The 18,228-nt window shown below is 38.4% G+C and overlaps 1 protein-coding gene across 1 annotated transcript in view; it reads right to left on the reverse strand.

Annotated features, from left to right (window-relative positions):
- Nucleotides 1-267: 267 nt before the first annotated feature.
- Nucleotides 268-18,228, reverse strand: part of foxo1 (forkhead box O1) — a 35,268-nt gene continuing 17,307 nt past the window's right edge. Inside the window, exons 2-3 of the mRNA XM_005796824.2 lie at nucleotides 7,485-7,676; nucleotides 268-6,119 (exon numbers count right to left, since the gene is read on the reverse strand). Of these exons, the coding sequence (XP_005796881.1) occupies nucleotides 4,938-6,119; nucleotides 7,485-7,676 (1,374 nt within the window). The 3' untranslated portion in view covers nucleotides 268-4,937. The remainder of the gene's footprint in view (nucleotides 6,120-7,484; nucleotides 7,677-18,228) is intronic.

Genomic DNA, 18,228 nt, shown 5'->3' on the forward strand with positions numbered 1-18,228 from the left:
TTTCTTTTGTCAGTTTCAAGTTATTTCAGTGACCATTGTGGAATTTTCATTCAGAAACAGAGGTGTACAGACGATGTTGACCATGTGTGTATGTGCACCACCACTGTGTATTGCTCTGTCTGATAAAACCCCAAAAGATAGAAATGTTTGGTTATCATGTGACAAAATGTGAAAAAGTTCAAGGGTTTGAACTTTTATTGAGCTTTACATGTCATCTCATTTTCTTGAGATGAACCAAACTAAAACAAGATTTCAAGCAACTTTTGTGCCCACAGAATGACAATTCCGACGCATATTTTACACAGAAGTACATTTATTTAGATCTGAAAACATTGATATCAAACAATATTACAATTTCTTATCATTACAAATCAGACTTCACAATTTCAGTTTTTTTTAAAGTAAATGTAACAGATTTTGACTCTAAACAATAACATGGGAATTCTTCCTCTTGTTACGAGGAGCCCTTTGTAATAAATGTAAGTAAAAGTGCATCATCTAAATTGGTCCAAAACATGCCTTTTGAGCAGGACTTCTCTGATGAATAAATATTGTGTATTTCATTTTCAAAATGCAATATAACTTCACAAGTTTTTTAAAGTAATTTGCTTTTGTTGCTATTTTTCTAAAAACCTTTGATAATTTCAGTAAAAACAGTATAGTTAAAAGCTTAGCATATCGATCACTGCATCATCTATTTTCTAAATAAACTTCACCCCCCACCCCATATAACTATCAGGAACATAACGTTTTGACAAGAACAACACCATAACATCACAGGGTTATGTTACATTAAAATATTTTTGTTAAAAGTTCAAGGGGGAAAAAAAGGAGAAAATATAACGGCAACATAGAATTAAGGAATACAATGCATAGATTCAATCATCTGAAAATGTAGAGATATAATTTACTTAGTACAGCTCTGTAGTTTTAGAGTAAATCTACATAGATTTAATACAGTTAATCCTGACTTGAGTGACCGGCACAAATATATTTATACATTTTCACATAAAAATTATATATATGATTTTAAACACATCACATGATGGAGACGTTGAATATATCGCTTTGACTTCAAAGGCAAATTTGGCTATAGTACATATAATGGCATGTTTGGGTTAAGGAAAGGCAATGCCTGGCATGTAGGCTAAGCAGCAGCTTCTTTGAGGGCTTCTCTGCTTTTTGCAAAGGGTTAAGAATTTAGCTTTAGTCTTCTAAGATTTGACTATTCAGCTGTACTGAGATGTTACTACATTTACATGCTCAAACTGAAGTTTTCACAGAACATTTATCTGTGTTTCTAAAGCTGAAGTCATGTCAAAAAAGGCGATATAAAAACCGGCAAACGCAGAGTCCTCAAGAAAACGAGATTAACTCTTGTCATGCTCCAGATACAGCACCCTCCACAATTTTGCAACCCTGGTAAACATGTGCAACAAAAAACCTTAAAATGATATGAAAGTAATCTAAAAATGATAAGAATGTCATGTGAACTTATGGGGATCAAAGGTTAAGTTGCTAAGATATTTGAAAAACATAACCATCTCCATATGAGTGCCATTTAAAGCAGTACTTGTAAGTGAATTTAGTGTAAAACCTACATTTCATTATATTACCATTAAATATAAATTTTAACCTTTCTATAACAAACTTCATTTAAGACGATTAAAGTTCATTTAGATTTACGTGAATCTGTTGCAACTCATAAACAGGTTGGAACTGTAAAAATAAACTATGTTGATTAACAACAGGTTTATCTCTTAACATTCTTTTGTGGTAACGTCCTGGTTTGTGATGATCACTATACATTTGCCTTCACAAATAAATTAAATAAAATAAGTAAAGGCTTTTTCTAAGTTTCACAGTTGTTAAAACTATAATTTTTTTAATATGGGAAGCTTACTCTACTAAATAAATGTAGTTAAATTAATGGTTGGATTTAAAAAAAAAATCTAAATGAAATTATGCTGCAGCTGCAAAAAAGAATTGTTACACAAGGCTTTACCAGGTGTTGCCAATAATTGTGGGTTGCACTGTAAATCCCACTACTAAAGTTGCTGTCAAACTTAGTTTATCAAATTCCTTTTCATTCCTGATCCTCTTTGCCTTTTCGCCATGAAATGAGCCGACTTCATCGGATGAAGTCATGTTCTCAGACAAATTCACATTTTTGACTCTACATAAGATGAAATGTCTGTTAGTCCAGCGATCAGCGAGAAAATGCAAATATACAAGCTTAAGATCAGACTAACACTCAGTGGCATTTTTTTTAGGGACAATAAATTTAGTAAACCTTTTAATAAACAAAAATTAGGTGCCATCAAGACATGTAAATATTTAAAGAGACAACAATAAGCAGAGGTAGGAGAGGGCAGATTAAGAGAAGTAAGGCTGTTCGTAAAGACAGCATCAGAGGGCTCCTTTGGATCAACTCTAACCTTTGACACCAGAAAGAAAACACAACAAAGCTCTGGCACAGGCTGGTTATTTGCGTGAAAATGACAGCAGCGCTAGGAAATTTCTTTCATCCAAACTGTCTGGAGCTAGTAACATTCACAGCACTAAACGTGTGTTCAGTAAACCTCAGCAACATCATTTTACAACTTTTTTTAAAAAAAATTGAGCTCCAGAAAAGCAAACGGAAATTAAAAATATTTTTTTTCTCTTCAAGACTGCTGTATTTGAGCATCTCCTTGACCGTAGACATTTACAATATTATCTGAGCCTGCAGTCAAAATCTACATTTTCAGGCACTACAAATAGGCCCCTGTGGTATTAAGGTTCAGAGTGACGAATAACTCAGAACGATTCCAACGCCCGAGTGCAGTTTGTGCACCAGCGTAAATGTATATTAACCTCAAATAACTTAGCTCACAAATATATACTATATCTAGTAAACATGTACTGCTTCATTTTAATATACATTTGCAAAGTATGTACAAGAACTCAGCCTGATTGACCTGTTCACCCAACTTGTAATTAAAAGATCCAGTTTTCATTTTTATTTTTGAGCTCACTTCTGCTGGTTTGATTTTCATTTCCTTTCTGTAAACAGTATTTACAAACTCAATAAAAAAAAACAAGAAAAAAAACAAAACAAGGAGCAAATATTGCAAACTGTTCGATTACATTATGTACACTCAGGCAACAAGCATGTTCGTATCATTCTGAGTCCACCGAGAAATCTCTCATTTTTAAGCACTTCAGTTCCAAAACACACAAGACGCGTTACCTTCATCCTTCGTCAGAAGCTGAAATCAGTTATTTGGTACAAAAAGCTTGACTGATGGAACATTACAAACTGCTTGAGAAGGTGCCCATCTTCTGATTGTTGTGCTGCTGCTGCTGATGAGATGTATTTGGCAGTGTCCGTAACCTTTTGCGTGTAAACTGGAAATACAGCGCCTTGCAAAGGTATTCATACCCCTATAACTTTTTCCACTTTTTGTCAGGTTACAAAAACAAACTTCAATGTGTTTTTACTGGGATTTTATGCAACAGACCAACACAAAATGTACATAAATGTTAAGTGGAATGAAAACAACTCAAAGTTTATAAACTGTTTCAGACATAAGCTGAAAAGTGTTGTGTGCTTTTGTATTCAGCCACCTTTAGTCTGACATCCCTAAATTAAATCCAGTCCAATTGAAAGCTTCCACCTAATCACTAAATAGAGTCCACCTGTTTATTTAGAGCATCATAAAAATCAAGAGTCAACATGCCCAACAAGCCAGTGAGCAGGGATCAGAATTAATTCATAAAACAACATTAAAAGCTCTAACGCAATATTGTTTCTTTTTTTCATCACATGCAAATACAAAGAAGCCCAAGTCTGCAAGAGTTACAGATACCACAGTCCAGGTGAGAGAATCACATTTGGCCTTTATGGATAAATGGCAATTATAATGCTATTGTTGAAAGACAGCAATGCAATGTTTAAAATTTGCCACAAGTAAAGGGACAGATTTACTGACGTCGTCGCTCTGGTCAGGTATGACTAAAACTAGACTTAAACTTTCTGACATACATACAAAGCATGAATTATGAAGGAATTCTAATACTGCCAATCACCTCTGGAAAATATATGCATACTGAAACATGATGCTGTCAGCATCATGCTGTCGGGATGCCTTTTTTGAGCCATGTTGGGGAAATGGATACTGAAAGCAATACTGCTGGAGTCTACAGAAGACTTGAGTCTGTGGAAGAAGTTGACCTAGCAACAGGAAAACAATCCTCAATCTGCTTTCAAAGCTAGAATGGAGCATATTCATGTTTTAGAAAGGACCAGTCAAAGTACAACAATAAAATCCAATTGAGAGTCTGTGTCAACACCTGAAAATTTGCAAATGTTCTCCATCCAATCTTATTGGGCTTGAGCTATTTTACAAAGATGAATGAGCAAATTAATATCAGTCTCTAAATATGTCAATCTCCAAATGTGTAAAAATTAATAAAAGATCTGGAGAAGTGATTGCAATGAAAGGTGGTACTTCAACGTTTTCAGTCCTGTTTACTCAAAAACATCTTGAACAATTTTTTTTTGTCGCATTCACTCTTAAATTGTGTTGGTTTTTGTCATGAAATTCCAGTGAAATATAATTGAGTATGTAATTGTAATGTGGTAAAACATGAAAATGTTTAAGGGGTATTAGCCCTTTTCAAGACATTGTTTGTGTTTCAGTTCGACTCTCGTTAAGGCAAAATGTTTGGCACTTGGAGAAAATCCTGATCTTGTCTTCATTGGCTCTGAAGTTGACATGTCCATAAAGGGTCTGCAGAAATAACGTTGCCTGAAAATATAATTTTGGAGCAGAAATGTCGCTGCATTATTTTTAATTTTTTTTGGATACGAAACTTTAATCTCATATTTAATTTTCTTTCTTTGCCTAAACAGCATTGTGTCAGTTGAGTAAATCTCTGATTGCCTTCACTTTCTACCCAGACACCCAGCTGTGTGTAGTGGTCTTCACTCCGTGTGGGAAACCTTGTTGGGTCACAACTGGCTCAAAGTTGAAGTCCAGTGAGTCGCCGTCCATGAGTGTTTCATGGAGCACCCTCTCCATGTCGATCTCAAACTTCTCGATGGACATGTCGTCCAGGTCACTTGGAAGTTTCTCCATGTGCGATGGTACGGACATGCCCGCTCGACCGTATCCGTTGGTGTTGAGAGGACAGAAGCTGCCGGGCATGCCTCCCCCACCAAGGTGCCCAGGGAGGCCGTAAGGCATCTGCATGGGACTTTTGGTGACAGGTAGACGCGCGCCGCCCCCGTTGTAGCTCAGTGACATGAGCAAGCGGCCATTCATAGCTGGTGACGAGGCCTGGCCTTGGCTATGCACGTTGTGGGGGTGAGAGAGACCGTGCGGGTGAGCGTTCCCTCCTGCCATGAGTTTGGCTGCGTGCTGGCTGCTGCTGTACGGTGGCAGCATGCAGCTCCCGCTGGACTGAGACACCACTGTGTCCACTGACGGCATCATCTCGCTGTGCTGGTCGGTGTCTGATGTCAGCAGTTCCTTCAGGAGCCCGGCGGGGCAGCTGTACTGCCCCATGCTGGGCACGAAGCTGGACTTGTTTTCTGACAGAGTCTGCAGAGGCATGGAAGGCAAGGTGTTCATCCCAGCTTGGCCGTAGACGCACTTGTGGAACTCCTGTTGCGACTGCGAGCCCATGCTCGGGGAGCTGTAGGCCGGGTAACCTGGGCTCGGCTGCATCATCGGTGAGGGGGAGGACTGGGAGGAGCCGGGGGTCGTCGCCCCCCCTCCGACCTGTGAGTTGTTGGGCGACAGCAAGTTCAGGTTGTCCAGGAGGTTCTCCATGACATTCTCAGAACTGTGTCCCAGAGATCCAGTCATCTCGGTGAGGCTGGGCAGTGTGGCTGTCATCTTTGATCCTGGAGCTCCAGGGTAGCCCATGTGCACGTCGGATTCCCCAAGGTCGTCCTCAGGCACGAACGGTGACAGGCGGCCGCTCACGGTGCTGGCATTGGAGCTGGTCCGAGGTCTGAAGCCGTTCCAGGCTTCATAGTCATCGTTGCTGTGGGAGTTTGGGCTGCCGGGCCACTTGGAATAGGAACCTGGGCTGTCTGCGCTGCCATCGGGGCCACCCTGCAGGGACAGCTATGAGGAAGAAACCAAAGGGAGATTATCACTGTACAGCAATGAAATAGAGAAATTAATTCAAACTTTCATTTAATTTACACAAAAAGTAATTATATTCTAGGTAAAGTAAATAAGTCTAAGTTCAAAGGAGAATGTATATGTTTATAGAGCAGTTTTGTTTAATTCTACTTGGGAGCCTTTCCCAAAGACTTAATGTTATTTACACTAGAAGAATGTTTGAGCCCCTTGCAAACTCATAAAGTTTGCAAGGGTGGATAATAGTTATCATGCTTATAACAAGGTGTAAAGCAGCACGGTATACCATGTACAGTTTTTAAAACTGTTTGTGTTTCATGTAACTGATATAAGCATAACCTAAAACTAATAAGAATATGATCCTGGCTAAATGTTTCCGAGGAAGAAGGGAAAGTAAATTAAAATCAAAACCCGTATTTGGTCTAAGGTTTTTATATAGAGTGTTTTGAATTATCATCAAAACACTCTCCTAATGAGTGTCTTCTAATATTGTATCTGGGAGGCTAGTAGATCTTGAACAGGTAGAAACATGTAAAAAAACTGTTGTCTTTATGGGATTAAGTGCTTATCTTAATCTGAGTAGAAACCTTTAAAAGAAGTCAAGTGTCAACTAAAGGAAATCTACCACTACTAAATAATTCTATCTTCGGCAAAGAAGAGAACCATAGCTGGATGTAGACCTATTATTATTTATATTAGTACAAAAAAGGAACTGGTCCCAAAATTGATCTTTGACAAACATCCTTAGACACACTTTTGGTTCTGTCAGTTAATTTATAAATAAATTCAACATAGGTTCACTAGACTATTTATTTTTAAGTCTTAAGATGTTCAAGTCAGGCTTTTCTTGCCTGACCCAATTTCTGGTTTTCTTTGAGGTCAGAACTGCTGATTCTGACTTTTTCCAAGGACTAAATCATACAAAACTATAAAAAGTGTTGTATGTTTCTTGATAGAGCAAATAGTTTTCAATACCAGCAGAAAATGTTTAAACATCAAATTCGATCTCTAAAAATTCTTGTCACTGAATGCATCAGTGACGATCATTTTGATCAACCACTCATTGACCAGAGCTCACCAATTGAAAACTGACAGATTTTTAGATGTAACTCAGTTTTGGATGTATCTAAAAAGAAAACAAGTTTGGCATATTATTTTTTTGTTACACAAAGCAACCTCGTCCAAAATGCTACATGTGGCTTCAAAAATATTCTTACTGGCTACTTTTGGCTATACCAGATCCAATTTCTAACACTTATTTCGATAACACATTTTAATTCATTTAAACAGTGTCAGAACTTCTGTAAGTAATTGTTTTACACATGGAAAAGTACTTGACTAACGCACCTTTTTCTTTGCTGCTCTTCCCCTGCTCTTGGAGAACTTGCTGTTGTTGTCCATGGAGGCAGCCCTGCGTCGTGGGGATTTTCCACTTTTCCCGCCTTCTGGGTTCAACATCCACCACGAGCTCTTCCCTGTCCCCTCATTCTGGACGCGGACGAAGCGGCTGTGCAGGGACAGGTTGTGTCTAATGGAGTTCTGCAGGAGAGGGAGAGAGAGGGGGAAAAATGATGAGGAGCAGACAAACAGGGACATTTGCCCTTTTCCCAAAACACCTCAGATGTGCTTTATCACAGAAGTGTAAATCCGTGCGTACAGGTGGCGGCCCTTGAAAACATGCTTGCCTTGACAATTGACTTATGAGGAGAGAAGAGAGGTTTTTAAGGTCACTCAACGATCCCATGCTGTTTGCTTTCCAAAGAAAACACACGTGCACACACTCAATAGATGTCAGTGGGTTTACACGAGCAACACATCCTGAACTAATGTGGACTCATAGGAAAACAGAGAAGGCTATTGTAGAAAAAAAAACAAAAAAAATACCCAGCAGTCACATTCCACCTGACTCTGTGTCTTGTCTAAACCAGCACAAATTCAAAGGGAGGAAACCGACTAATCTTTCCTCCTTACAGACACATTAATGCTAAGCTCTGACGTTGCTTAGTGACACCACCAGTGGAAAAACTAATTTTTGAGCAGGAAGCTAGTGAAGCGTTATAAAAACAGGGCAAACAAAAGAGCGAGAATATTGGGTAAATGTCTGCTGAGCAAACCGCAGAAAGCGAGACACTCTTTCTCTTCCACTGCACTCTGACGCCTAAGTCAGAAAACACTCAGGACTTCACCTGTTTGTTTGATTTTAAACTCCACACTGACTCAAAGTGCTGCTAAAGTGACCGTTTAACCTAAGAAAATAGTTTCAGCTCTGCCTTCGCATCATTTTCTCTACGTATTTAAACATGAAGTAATGAGCCTTGCCCAGACATTACAGTGCCTGCGTAAAGCTTGTTGTTTTGGAGGAAAGGCTGGAAGTCCCGGCACGCACACCGATACACACACACGCACACCCCCACTCGCACGCAGAGCTTAGCGTGCATAGCAGCCAACGTCATCAAGCCTTTTGCCCGCCGTGAGTCACTGCTTCACATCTGGTTTGTAGTCTGCACCCTCTGTACTGCCTTCACCTCTGTTTCTACTCATCTTAGCTATCACTTCTTCTGAATTCCAAAATAAGTCCCGTGCCACAAATTACTGTCACTGTCTATGCGTTCACTAACTAGATGAATATTCTGATTACACAATAATGTCAGAGCACAACAAACTTCCTTGAATCTGAAAATCATTATAAAAAAGCACCTAACTTTTTTTCCCTCATTCCCTGACATTAAATCAGATCAAACTTTTCCTGTTTTATGTCAGTTAGGATTACCAAAATTATTTTTATTCATCAAACACCAACTGTATGACTTAGGTCAATTCTTTTCTTTTTTCACTCGTTTTTGACAACATTTCCCAGGAAATATTGCTCCATTAATCCTGACAGAACTGGTGGAACAGAGTCAGGTTTGTGCTAGAACAACTTTCTTCAGCACTGTTTTTTATAGGAATGAAACCAGAGCTTTGTGATGGCTCCTCCAAAAACATTGACTCTGGTGTCCTTAAGTCACTTTGTAGCAAATTATTCAGTATTACTACAATCATTGTCTATTTGGAAGACCCATTTGTGCTTTCAGAGATGTTGTTTCAGGATTTCCACAGTAGTTTCTTTCATCATTATGCTATCTATTTTGTTAAGTTCACCAGTCACTGCTGTAGCTCAACACCCAAACACTATGTTGCTGACACACCTATACTTTACAGCTGGGATGTTCTCAGGCTTCCCCCAAAATCTAAGCATGACCATTTTGACTACACACTTCAATTTAAGTTTTATCAGAATTATGATAGTATCGTACAAACTACAGGCATATCTTTACAAGATCTTGCTTTTGGTCCAGCAGATTATAATATTTTGCACCAAAAAGTTGTTCTCTTTTGGCTATTCCTGTATGTAAAGTCATATTCAATAAATTATAATATGCAGTCCAATGAGGCTTGTTTTGTCAGATTAAAAGTACCGTTTGAAAAAAAGGCAGGTATTAAAAAATCATAAACCCCACACTTCTGTACGTTTTATTTTCTTCCAATGTAATATTCTGATCTAAAATGTCATGTTTTCATCAGAAAATCATAACTGAAAAAAATCAGTCTTTGTGTAATTAATCTTTATAATATATTTCACTTAGTGAACTGACTTATTCTAATTTACTGAATATATGTATATGTAATCAAATATCTGGTTTAAACTGTACATATTATTGTAATGAAAGTTTTTAATTTCTTTGTTTTTCAAACTCAAGAGAACACCGAGTTAATTGAACATAAAAACAAATGTGCAAAATGAAAAACTCTGTCCGTTCTTCAGGGGTTAAATAGTCATCACGCCATTTAACTCTAAGCTCCTTGGAAATGGGGAAACTTGCAAGATATAAGGAAAAAAAGTTGTTTGTATGTCATAAGTTTTACATAATGCATTCTAATAACACCTCTGCAAATTACAGGAGCTGAAGAAATGTTGCTATTTTAAGATGCAGATTCATGGCAATTTTTTAAGTGAGGTACTGCAACATTATTATCAACTTGTGTCCCTCTATGCACTTGTATTACTCACTTTCTTTCCCTTCTCAAAGTCTCCAAAGGCCCATTCGGTCAGCTATGAACACGGAATGCAATTATTCCTGAATTAAATGACTTGACCGCTTCAGCCAATTGTTTTGGGCGAGTTTTCATGATCTGGGGTACGTGACAGCCCTTCCTTGATTAGCTTCGCCAATGCTTCTCTCCCGTTTCTCCTCTTCCTGCTGCTGCACATCAGTAGTTATGACAAAAGGCAAAGAGAGAAAAGTCTAGTCATGAGTCTCCGTCTCCCATGACTGCTAAGTGTGCTGCTTTATTCAGCTGTGCTGGAGTAAGGAATGCCTGCAATGTGTGTGCAGACGCCGGGATGTCCTGTTACGGCCCTTCCATCATCCTGATGACAGGATTGGGAAAAAAGAAAAAAAGTCTCAGCATTGAAGAAATCTATTTTGCCTTGTGACACAATTTAAAAGGCAGGGTGTGATGATCTAGAACATTTAGTCCAGAAGGAATGGAGCAAAAGAGTGAGCAGATGCGAGGGGACATAAAAGTCCTCTGATGGGAAATACCAAAACTCTCACAGAACTTGGTGTGCTGTGTGGGGAGTGTGGCCCGGGGTGTCTGGTGTGGCCAGTGGAAAACGCTCGTCGTCTGCCCCACTGTGTGTGTGTGTGTGTGTTTTAGTGGAATGGCACTATGACAAACAGCAGCTCTGTAAGTCTTTGATTCTGCAGCACAGTCTGCCTCAGCCAGTGACGGTGGTTTAAAAAACACACGCAACTGGGGATAAACATGAACACACACAGTTATCCACGTATATGAATCAAAGTCCCTCCGGTTACAGTGTTTTCCAAAATATTCGTGCCGCTCAAACTTTTTATTACTCTGTCCCGTTCAAGTTTCACGTTTATTTGTATAGCACATTTCATCAACGAGGCAGTTCAAAGTGCATAACACGATGAAAACATAATTATGAAACAAGTAAATAAGCTTTGTCGTGTCAAATTTATCAAGAATAATCATCATCATATACAATGATCGTCCAGTTATGAATCAAAGGCAATTCTAAACAAGTTTTTAGCTTTATTTAAAAGAACTCAGTGTTCCAATTGTTTTGCAGTTTCTCGTAGCTTCTTCCAGATTTATGGTGCAAAACTGAACGTTTCTTCTCCGTGTTGGGTTCTGATTCTGCGTCTAACAGGTTTCAGTTAAGGATTACCTTGTATTCACCTCTGCCCAGTTTCCCTGTTCCCTGGGAAACCATTCCCACAGCATGTTTCAGCTACAACAATATTTTTACCATGGGGACGGTGTTTTCAGGGTGCTTTCCAGCATTTGTTTTCTACAGAATACAGCCCTTTGCATGTTTTGTAGGGCAAAAAGTTCAATCTTTTCTTTTTTCCACATGGCTTGTAGCAGACTAGCCATTTGGAACATGAGCTGTGAATCTCTGTAGCTCCTCCAGAGGGCTTCTTGGCTGCTTCTTTGATTAAATCTTTTCTTACCCAATTTGCCAGTTTAAGTGGACAAGTGTTTCTTGGGAGGTTCATAGTTGTGCATTTGTACCACATTAAAAATTTAATTTATAAATTTAATAAAAGCAATCTGTTTACTGAAATTAGGGATTTCAGATTGATGAGCATCGAAACACTTTTCAGATTTTTATTTCAAAACAAAATGTGTTAGCCTATTACATGAAATCTACCCCTAACATCACAAAGTATTAATTTTAAGAGGTACTGTACCAGTTTCAACACAATTCTTCTGCATGAAATAAAGAGCGTTTCTTTTGGAACCAGAGATGCTTTGTGACAAAGATTTATCTCTGGCTGTAGTACACAGGAATCTAAGCATTCCAGCTAATCACTGTGTGCAAAGTTCAATTGTAATCTCCGCCAACGTGCTAGTATCTTTTAGGAAACAGTAAATGCAGGATTCCCAGCCAGGCAGTCATCACAATCAACATTCCTGAGCAAGGTTACAAAACCCACAATTTCACATAGTTGAACTTTGATTACTGTAGCTGGGGGACATCTCGGAAAAAATACATGATAATGATGCACAAAAATAAAACAAATTAGGAAGAGTTTCTAAAAAAATAGATGGAGAAGGCTAAAGTTTCAGTCAACACACCCAAAAGTCATTTTGCACTAAGATATGCAGCCATAATAAGCAGGCCATAAGCTGACATTACTGTCTTTGTGAGAGCTTACTTATGCAGCCGCAGATATGGAGAGAGAAAACTTCTCGCTGTTGTTCTTGAGCCCACCGTGAGGAGCACCACCTCCTGTTCTCCGAGTCAACACAACAGTACTGGCAAAACAGAAGGAAGTGACCACATGAAAGAGGACTGTGACAGGAAACAGAGCTGACTTCCTGCCTCAGGAAACATGGCGGTCGGTAAGCAGTGAAGAAGGCATGGAATGCGAAGCCGCAAAGGCCGCGAGCCAAGTGGACACCGCAATCCCCAATTCAATCCCCGTTCTGTCAGCCAGAGGAGTTTATGTTTAGCAACAGGCACTAAGGCCTGTTGTCAGAGCACATGCATTAAAAGAAAGTAATGTTCACTATGCCAAGGCGGGGCTGAAAGTGAATTACATGAGTGGATGCATCATGACTCAACATGTAGTAAGTAGTAAGGGGGTCGTCTGGGTGGTGAAGGCTGTTGAAGAAATGGAGACAGAGTAAGCTGTGTGTGTCCAAGGCTTGGATCCTTAAAGAACACACTGTGCAAACTTTAAACTGCGCAACTGGCAGCGCTACTGAAAGAACTCTCTGTTTGGTATATCGCTCTAGATTTGCATTTCTCCTTTTTTCTTCTTGCCATCTGCCATTTTTTCTGACCTTTCCCTTGCCTATTTTTTCGTGTTCTCATGATCTTTTTGGGTCTCTTTCCCTTTACAATGTCCCAAATTTTCACTTCAAGTTTTCCTCCTCCTCTATTCTTATTTCTTAAATTGATAAAGCACATTGAAAAAGTATTCATACTTCTAGTTTTTGCACTTTATCTAGAGATGCACCAATCCAGTATTAGTATCTGTATTGATGCTGATATAGCAAACAACTCTAGATTAGGTATCGCTGATATGCCGAAACCATATCTATTCAATCTAATTCTCTGGCTTGGCTCTGAGCAGCATCATAATTTCTTATTTATTTAGCATTTTATTTAGAATTTCTAACTACATTTTCTGAACATCTGAAAGAAGGTTTGTTAATTTTGCATATTTGACCAAGGTAGTTCTTCCACTTATGAACATTTTTTTTTCATGAAACTGTTCAAGTACAGTCAGTTTGTTTAAATTTTCATTTAACAGATTCTTATTGGATGTATTCCTTCCAGGATTGTTCCGTATGTAGCTACACCCATCTTCCCATTAACTCTGACCAGTTTTCCTGTTCTTGCTGAGGACTGCAACAAGTGCAAAGATTCCCTTTTACAAGTTATTTTGAAAACCATTCATCTTCTTTCCACTTCACCTGTTGCACTCTGTTACTCTTTCATGTAATATTACAAAAAAATATATTAACCTTGAGGCTGTAACCTAAGAAGATGATAAAACTCCATTTATTTCCTTTCTTCTCTCTTTATCATCACCTTCTCTTGCAGACTCAAGCCATGTACTTAAAGAAAACTGACTGCAATGCAACAGAGAAAGAAAGTTGTTGGCACAGTGACCTTGGTGCTGACACTTTCAGGGCTGCTCAAATGTCAACTTGTCTAATGAAAAAAATCCCCGGAGGAAAGCGCAACACCACCTACATGCAGCGCCGCTTTGAATCAGTTGAAGCCACATGTAAAACCTCAGCTGCAAAGCCCATACAGTTATGGGTACGAGCAGCGGTGCTCTCTTCCTCACTGACTGAAAGCGTGCGAGCAGGTACAATGTCACACAGCAGCAGATGCAGCTCAGCACACATTCACCCAGAGATATGGAAGAGATGAAAGTGAAAATTGTGGTTTCCCTGCACTAGTTCCACTGAAGTCATTAGAAAAACGGTGCTGTCCTGAGCATAATTTTTTTCCTCTTTCGCTGCAAGTGTCTAAGCTTTAACAGTAGGTGTGTTTTTGCATGGGAACTACATATTTTTTATGTAATGTCTGAGATTATGAAAGCTGACATATAGGGCATGAGCCATTTCCAACCACCTCAGTAAGTAACCCTAAAGCTTCAGCCTGGTCATGTCTGGAGGTTAGTGCTGTTTCTGGTTTATTTAGGGCTGTGCGGTTGAGACAGAAGACATGCAAACTTGTCATTAGTTTAACACTGGGTCAGCATGTCTGCCCTCCTAACAACAGCATGTGGTTGCTCACATCGCTGCAGGTGAGAGGGTAAGACAGCAAGTGACAGCAAAGTATGTCCCACAAAGATCACAAAGTCATCAAAAGATGAGTCGAGCTGTAGCTTTCTGCCCATTGTGATCAAATATACAGTCCATAATATGGAGCGGAAAGGATCAAATGCTACCATACACAAAACAGTAGCATCTGGTCAAATCTAAAGCCACCTTTTCTGGAAACTCACATGCATCAATGTTCATCTTCATGGCTCATCTTGAGCCTGGTTCTGAAGGAAGATTCTTTCTGTTAAAAATGAGTCACTCATATCTACCTTGTGCTTGCCCAGGATAAGGCAATTCAACAAAATAAAGATTCAAAGCAATCTGTTGGTTTTCTTGGTACAAATCTAACTACAATAATTTAAGCAGGATGTAACTAAACTTTATAATTTGATTTCAGAATCTAATTGTATTTGGTTTGATAATATTGGAATTAATCAAACAAATGTTGACGGAATTGGTGCTGAAATAGATATTGCAGATTTTAAGGTACATTAAAAACAAGGTGGAGAAAATTAACTGGAATCACATTTGTTCTTTAACAGATCATTGAGTCATTGAGTACCCAATGACTATCAAAATTCATGAATGTGAAATTAATACCTCATACATGTAGACATGGAAAGGCAGGGTTGTGACACGACTCGAGTAGTAGCCATCGCTATCTCGTTCTATGTGCTGGGCTTCCCCCAAATAGCAAATTGTAAGTCACTCTTGTTTGTTGCTCCCAGTGTCGAGGCTGTTGTAAACACAACTTTAGTTTTTCAAGTTGGACTTTGCTGCTGTACTTTTCGTACCATTCTGTCTAAAATGTTTTTTCTAGTTCAAGTGCTTTCACCTTGCTTGAACCTGATCACCGCTCAGTACTTTGGGGTGTGCTGTGGTGGCGCAGGGGGTTAGCTGTGGTGGCGCAGGGGGTTAGCACGCCCCACATTTGGAGGCCTTAGACCCGCGGACGTCGCGGGTTCGACTCCCGGTCACGACGACCTTTGCCGCATGTCCTCCTTCAAAAATGGCGCCGGCTCAGCTGGCTGCCTGCAGATGCAGCTCCTGTCGTGTGTGTGTTAATCTGTGTATAAAAAATTCTTGCTGTAACTGCGAAATAATTTCCCTGCTGGGATGAATAAAGTTATTCTTCTTCTTCTTCTACTTAAGGGTTGCACTAATATCCACACTCTTCTTGTGTTAATGCTGTTACTGACTAAATAATACTTAAAGTTAGTTATTTTCAGTGTCAGTAAGGTATTCAAATACAAATTCGGGAAAATTGCAGAGTTGAGACATGTCTGAGTTTCAGCTGGCCAGCCACAGTGAGAGAACAAAACTTTAAAGAAATAAGAGAAAGGCTAGAAAAATATATAGAGATATTTCTGTCATACTCTTTTGAGGTTTTTAACCTCTGCATATCTGATTTTGGAAATTTAAGAGTAAGGGTAAGGATGTACTTTCTCAATGGAATATACACAGAGAGAGCAAACTTGAACGAAACGTATAACTCTTAGCATGTAGAACTTGTCTTGTTTTGAATGCTACTTATTAGCTAAAATATGTTGTATTTGCTAAGGGCTCTCAGTCTGTAGATGTGGGTGTTCTCAGGTCATTCATAGTGATATGAATTCAGCAGTAGGTAAGATTTTCTATACTTCTATACTTCCATTAGGCCATCAAAGCACCACAAGCTACATAATAAGTTAAAACAGGCACTGAAGAACATCTTCACGATTTTACTTTAAATATCAAACGAAAGCAACTCTTTTGCCTTTTGTTGAAAAAAAAAAAAACTTTGGCTGATGCTGCATTTTGCTACAATATACTTGAAGAATAATCAACTAAATTGGACTGGCAGAAGAAAGCTTTACAAAAACACAAGGGCAGACACCTTGCAACAATTTCTGATTGGTGCATTTCTAATTTCAAGTGACTGATATAATTTTTTACAATGCAATGACTGGATCAGTTGTAATACCTCTACATTTCACTCATTTGTCTTCACAATGATTCATCTCTTTCTATAATCTTTTGCATACTGGTACTACCATCTTCACAACAGGCTGAAGATGCCAATGCAATTCATGGTTTACATGCAAACTATAAATGTATAACACTTTTAATTAATATATTATTCTACATTGTGATAATTATCTATATGTATTGTATTGTACAACCAAAGAGTCCAGTTCTTTGGTGTCTTAAACTATCTATTAGGCTTGTAAAGTGACCATATATCTTATTAAGTTCTTTCTTAATAAAGACAAGAAAAACAAAATTTTAAAAAGCTTTAAAGTTTGAACATTTTATTTGAAGTTTTAGAATGTATTAAATGTTTAATATTTAATAAATTAGGAAGTCTCTTTACTTTAGTATTGATGTTTTCCTTGATGAGGCTGAATGTTAGAACATGAAGGATGTAGTAGAAAAACAAACAAAATCACATTCTGTTTTTCTGTTAAGTTTTAGGTTAATTAAGTTTTCATTAACCTAAAACTTAATTAAATCTAAACTAATTCACATAAACAATAAATAAATACAAAGAAATCATGCAGTTGTTCAGTTCATTTTTGTAACTGAACTAAAAGTCACCAAAGGACATTCTACAAAGTAAACAAGTTAAATGCAAATCCAATTTATTTCTTTTTGCAACATCATAACATTACCACACTTACAAAGCAATCTGAACAGACGGCAATGACTTCATGTGTTTGCAGTTTAATAGGTTATCATCAGCACCAATATTGAACTGTCCAGTTGTAATCACTGAAATCACTGACCTGTTTACCAAAGTCAATATGGCGATGATTATAAAAAGGCAGTGGAAATGAAAGGCCAAACACAGGAAATGCACAGCCCCGGGTCTTATTTTTTGTAATATTTACATGCTCAGATTAAAAACAGAAAAAACACAGTCTGAAAAATGGAAATGATTGTTATCATTAATGTTGCATAGCAGCGAGCAGCAAAGCAGAGCACCTCAGGTTTGTCTGGTGAGCAGAGTATAAATGTGTCACTGTTAGCAAGGCTATAAAAAGGAAACTGTTTTGCCACAATTTCTTTCAGAGAGAAAGCTTTTGGAACAAAAATGGAAACTGACCCTAGGACATGGGTAACCAAAAATAGGCCGTTTCTGATTTTTCTTCCATCCCTTATTATTTCCAGTTGCTCCTTCAGGCTCCTTAGTTAAAGATCACTACTTGCTGCACCTGATTGCACACTCGTGCTTCGAAAGGGTCTCTTTCAGCAGCTTATGTCTCATAGGCATTAATATCATATTCATTTTGGAGGTTTTATTTTATTTTGGTCATTTTTTTTAATGGATATATATGGATAATAAAAAAAACTGTGATGAATAAAAACAAACTGGTTGACAGTTTGAGATCACTATTTTTTCTCAAACCTAAATAGGTTAAAAATATACAAACAGGCTCAAATATATACATGTACCACTGCTTACATTAGATTAACAGTCTCTTAGCAAGTTTAATAAAGAATGCATACCTGGGTTAATTGAAGTAGTGGTCTTCCTTCGAAATGGTTGCTGTCTAAGCACACACTCAGCTTTTAAGCAAAGCTCCTAAACTGTCAGTAGTGTTGAGTTGGGATCATCCCAGAAGCTTAATGTCTGTTTTTTCCCTCCCAACCAGTTTTATTGTTTGTTTGGAGTCCTTTTCATGATGGAACCTCAAACCGTGTTCAAGACTGACTCATCCTGCTGTTGGGTGATGTGAAGTTAATCTGG

Source organism: Xiphophorus maculatus, chromosome 18 (assembly GCF_002775205.1).
Source record: "Xiphophorus maculatus strain JP 163 A chromosome 18, X_maculatus-5.0-male, whole genome shotgun sequence".
In the NCBI taxonomy this organism is placed as follows: domain Eukaryota; kingdom Metazoa; phylum Chordata; class Actinopteri; order Cyprinodontiformes; family Poeciliidae; genus Xiphophorus; species Xiphophorus maculatus.